General features: G+C 47.1%; 1 protein-coding gene across 1 annotated transcript in view; it reads left to right on the top strand.

Moving 5' to 3' along the window:
- The window catches only part of VWA3B (von Willebrand factor A domain containing 3B), a 151,194-nt gene that overhangs the window by 99,926 nt on the left and 46,403 nt on the right, over nt 1-4,865 (top strand). The window contains 3 exon segments of the mRNA XM_014536417.1: nt 1,761-1,877; nt 3,504-3,591; nt 3,670-3,826. Of these exon segments, the coding sequence (XP_014391903.1) occupies nt 1,761-1,877; nt 3,504-3,591; nt 3,670-3,826 (362 nt within the window).

Here is a 4,865-nt window from a genome sequence, read left to right as displayed (position 1 = left end):
GAAAGCTGCCCTCGAGTTCCGACTGATGCCAGACAGTCCCGTTTCTCCTGTATGAGTCTGGGTCCCCAGAGACTCACCTGGAACTGGAGCTCAGAGCTTGAGACTCCCTCCCGATTGAAAAAGACAATCGTGTCCTCAGCTGCCAGCCCTCTCCGCATGCACCTCCGCACCTTTGTATTTTACCTCCGCAACGCACCTCCTCTGAGTCTCGGCATGCTTCTCTCTTTCCCTCCAACTGCAGAACCTCCACTCGGCCAGCCCTCCTGTGGCTCTGGATGACGTCCATTCCGTCCCTTAGTTGTATTTTTGAAGTCGAGGAGTTAAATACTTGAATCCACTGCCAGATAAATATGATGGACTACACAGAGCTTGGGGAGGAGTTAAATACTTGAATCCACTGCCAGATAAATACGTTTTATTTGCAGAGTTTGCGAATAGTACAGTTTTTATGCTTTGAGACTTTTAATTTCTTAATTTTTTGTTAATCCTCACCTGAGGATATTTTTCCATTGATCCTTTTTTCTTTTTAGAGAGAGAGAGTGGGAGAGGGAAAGTGCTTGGAGACTTTTAGGACAAAATTTTATTTTCGTTTTGGCATCCTGTGCATGTGGTTATTTTGGCCTAGTAACATTGGTCAAGGTGGGCTGTCATTGTGGTCAGGGGCAGGAGTTCAGCTCTCCTATGTGGATCATTTAGCTCCTTTTCACAGGCATAGCTCCCAAGAAGTCACATCCTTCTTAATTCCTGGTTACATAGGCAACCAGGACTCACCCTTTGTTGCCTAGAAAAACAATGACTAACATATAGCTCACTTCTATCTCCATGCATGGAGGCCCTGGGATTACCTTTCCGTGCAAAAGACAGACCATTTGTAGATTACTAACTATCATTCACTTTATCTAATTTCTTATGGGAGGTGGTAAGTCCCTTCTTGTTGAAAAATAAGAACACATTTTATTCAAGAAAACTACTAAAGCCTTGCTACTTGTGCCTCTAAATTGTGAAGTACAGACACATTTACAATTAGTGTAGTTTAAGAAATCACATGTGAAATCTCAAGGTATCTTGGTATAGGCTCATTATCCCCTAACACACACAGATTAAGTATCAATATTGATAAGTGTCCACGTGCTAGTTGAAGGGACCCAACAGAGGGTAGAAAATAATACAAAGGTGTGGACAGCAACTGTGGGAGACAGAGCTCCTAAAGCAGCCTCCCAAAGATGACCCCTCTGACCCCTGTGACTATGAGTCATCACTCCCATGATTACGTCATGTCGACCTGGAGACAGGGCTCTAGAGGGGTGGCAGGTACCTACACGGCCCTTAGAAGCAGAGGCGTTTTCCAGCTGGTGGCAGAATGGAAAATCAGAGACGAAGCACGAGGGGAACTCAGTGTGCGTGGCGGCTTGCAGATGGAGGGGCCACCGGACTAGAAATGCGGTGCCGTAAGGAGCAGAGCGAGGCCTCTGGCTGACAGCCAGCGAGGAAGCAGGGTCCTCAGTCCTGCAACCGCGGGAAATGAATCTGCCAACAACTGGATGACCTTGGAAGCAGAGTCCTCTCTGAAGGGTCAGAGCCTGAACTAAGATGAGTGGAGCAAGCCGGTACCACAGCATTCATTGCTGGCAGGGCCGTGCTCTGAGGTTGGAAACGGAGGCTGCATTCAGTTTTTAAGGATCCAAGGAAATAGGTGCATCTAATGAAGTATCTCTTTCCATCCCACACTCCTTTAACCCCTCTCCCTGTCATACCTGCAGAAGCGACCAAAACCAGCCTGCTCAGAAGCCAGATGTGCACGCTCAAGAGCGCAGCTTGCAGCAGGAAGTCGGACGACCTTCCCACGCCCAGCAGCTGGGACCCTCCCGGTGACAGAGGCAAGGCGGAGAGGGTCTCTGTCAGCGAGCCAGGCGGGCTCCCTTCGCCCGGGGCCAGCTCCTGCGAGCTGGGCATAGATACTTAGGGCGGAGGCACGTACTTTTAAGTGGGTCCAGATTGCTTTCTGTTCAGAGGACTCTCTTGTAAATCAGGTCTACCTGCTTTTGTGAACGGGGTTTCCTTAGGGGGCAACTTGCTTACTGTGCCTGGGTGTTTAGTACGCACGGGGCCTGTGCAGCTACGGTGCCAGTGGCCATGCTTCGGCCACCGCGGGGTTTGAGTCTGAGCGTCGAATACGTCGCAATCGGTTTATTTATTTATTTATTTATTTATCACTCTAATATTTATCACTCTAATATTTTATTGATTGATTTTTAGAGAGAGACATTGATTTGTTGTTCCACTTATTTATGCGAAACATTGATTTGCTGTCCCACTTGCTTATGCATTTATTGGTGATTCTTGTATGTGCCCTGATTGGGGATCGAACCCACAACCTTCCTTGGTGTATAGGGGTGACGCTCTAGCCAACTGAGCTACCCGGCCGGGGCCACGGGTGGTTTTTCTTCTTCCCTCCTGGCACAGGTGGCACCATCCAATAACCTCCTCTCCGCTCTAAACATGAGGAAGATATAGCTTTTCCACTCAGTTTTTATTACTGTTGATAAAGTAATTATTGTTAAAATAGTAAATTTCTAAAAGTTTAATTACTGTAGTACTTTTCTCTATATTTCAGATAGTTGATAAATAATAAATCCTAGTACACACACACACACACACACACACACACACACACAATCCAGAATCCCCTGGGTAGTGGGGTGCACCTGGGTGACATCACACCTGTTGGTGCTGGGCCACAGCTTAATCGACCCTTGTGCTCCTCAGGCTGATGGAGGCGATGTCTTTTCCCTAGTTTCAGCTCACCTGGCACATCTCCTCAGTCTGCTCCCGGCACCATCCTTAAAGGGCTCATCCTGTGATTAGGATAGGATACGTTAGGCTTTTAACTAGCTCACTCCCAAATTCCCCTTCGTCTAAATGCTGCTGATCTGATGAGCTAATATTCCTTTTTGTGAATAAATCCAAGCTTATGTAAGGGTGTGCATTAAAACTCCAAATACCAAATAGATGTGAGCAATTGACTCTACAACTAAGCAGGGCCTAATAAAGATTTGGCTTCCCTACACAGAGCTGAGGAGCCACAAAACAAACTGTTACCGACTAAAATGTCGGTCAAAGCTCCCCTGTGTACTTTGGGAGGAGCCTAATGAGGGCCACATTAAACCACCAGTGGTGAGTGGTATTCTTGTTAACATTTAAAAAATGTGTCCTCTAGAAAGTGAGAGCATGCGTATGTCTCAGTTTTCCCTGGAGGGACATCTCCGTGGCCCGGGGGGAGGTGGGTAAAACAATGACAGGTGGTACTCACCTGGGGTTGGTCTTCAGTGTCAACCGCAGGTGCGTGTTGCCTGAGAACCACTCTGAGGGACCGTGTGCTCTGAAGTGAGGTCCGTTTCTCAGCCTCAGGCTCAGCTGAGCTCAGAGACGTGTGTGCCCCTTTTTGCATCTTGCTGTAAACCCAGTGTGAGGACATTGTCCAGCCGCCATTTCCCTGTCCACAGAACTGAGCATCGTGCTGACAAACGAGTATCTAGACGACATATCATTAGAAAGACCGACTCCAGAAGGAAGCCACACTTACGACCAAGAGTGAGTTTTAATTTTGTGGGGACAGTTTTGTTCTGTTTTTGTTGTAAATTTTAAAATGTCACAGTCAAGTGTTCTCAGTTTTTCAGGTTTGGCTTCAGAAAACTGGCTCAAGACCCACGGCTTGGTTGCCAGGAAACTCACCATCATGGACGCCTTGTCGGCGACAGCCGTCCCGCACAGCCCCACCTACATTCCCATCCTGGGCAAGCACGTGACTTCCAAGGTCTTTGATGAGGTGAACTGATTGTCTGTGTCTCTGCTCGACATAGTTTTCATTTCGTGCTTAAATGAAAAGCCGTCCACTTCAATGTCTTGTACAGTTGTAACCAAAGTTCATTTTACCCACTGAAAAAGAGTTCTTTATAAAGGCGGTGAGAAGCATGTTTGCTGTCAGCTAAGAAGAAACTGGCCTTTGTTAGTTGGCAGTTCAGGGTTCTCTGCTTGTGAGAGACGAGGTTCTTCTGTTGCTCACCTTCTCTTCCTGAGTGCATCGTCAAAGTCTCCAAAGGAAAAAGAGAAAGAGGGAGGGAGGGAGGAAAGGGGGGGAGGGACAGGCTAAAATGAAGAAAACCCCCTCCTTCCTGACACTCCCAACTCCCAGAGATGTCTTCCAAGTCTCGAAGGCTCAAGAACATTGCAATTGGTAGAGAAGATCAAATAAAACGTGGTCACTCCTGGCTACTAATTATGGAGGGAGGGAGGGAGAGGGAGGGAAGGAGGGAGGGAGGAAGACAGAGAGACAGATGGATGGAGAGTTAGCCAGAACAAAAGAGCCCTAAGAGAGTGATGAGTGACGGTCATACATGTCCCAGAAAGAGAGAAAGAGCTAAGAGCTTCCAATAAGAGGGTGTTCGGTAGGGTTACATGTGGAGGAAGCCAAATAAGTGTGAAGAGTTCCCACTGACTTGTGTGATGAGAAGGTCCTTGCCCTTAGCAAGAACAGACCCAGTGGAGCAGCCAGAGTGCACAGGGATGGGGAACACAAAAGACAAGAGAACTTAAGGCTTGAACTCCAGGGCTTCAATGTAACAGCAACTAATGATTTAAATAGGAACATGTCAGGCCTTACAATCACTAAATGAAAAGAATATCCTTAAAACCTTACCTCACACTGAAATATTTACAGAGGAATGGAAGGGGTTTGGGATTAGCTTCAAAATAATCTGTATGGTGGGAACAGTGTGGGGAGGGGAGGAGTAGGTAAAGCAACATTGGCCATGAGTAGATAATTGTTATATTTGGATTAGAAGACTATTGAATGGTGGTGGTGGTGG

This window comes from Myotis brandtii, unplaced genomic scaffold, assembly GCF_000412655.1.
Source record: "Myotis brandtii unplaced genomic scaffold, ASM41265v1 scaffold1612, whole genome shotgun sequence".
In the NCBI taxonomy this organism is placed as follows: Eukaryota; Metazoa; Chordata; class Mammalia; order Chiroptera; family Vespertilionidae; genus Myotis; species Myotis brandtii.
Note: the sequence above shows the minus strand (reverse complement) of the source record. Positions and strands in the feature narration are given on the sequence as shown.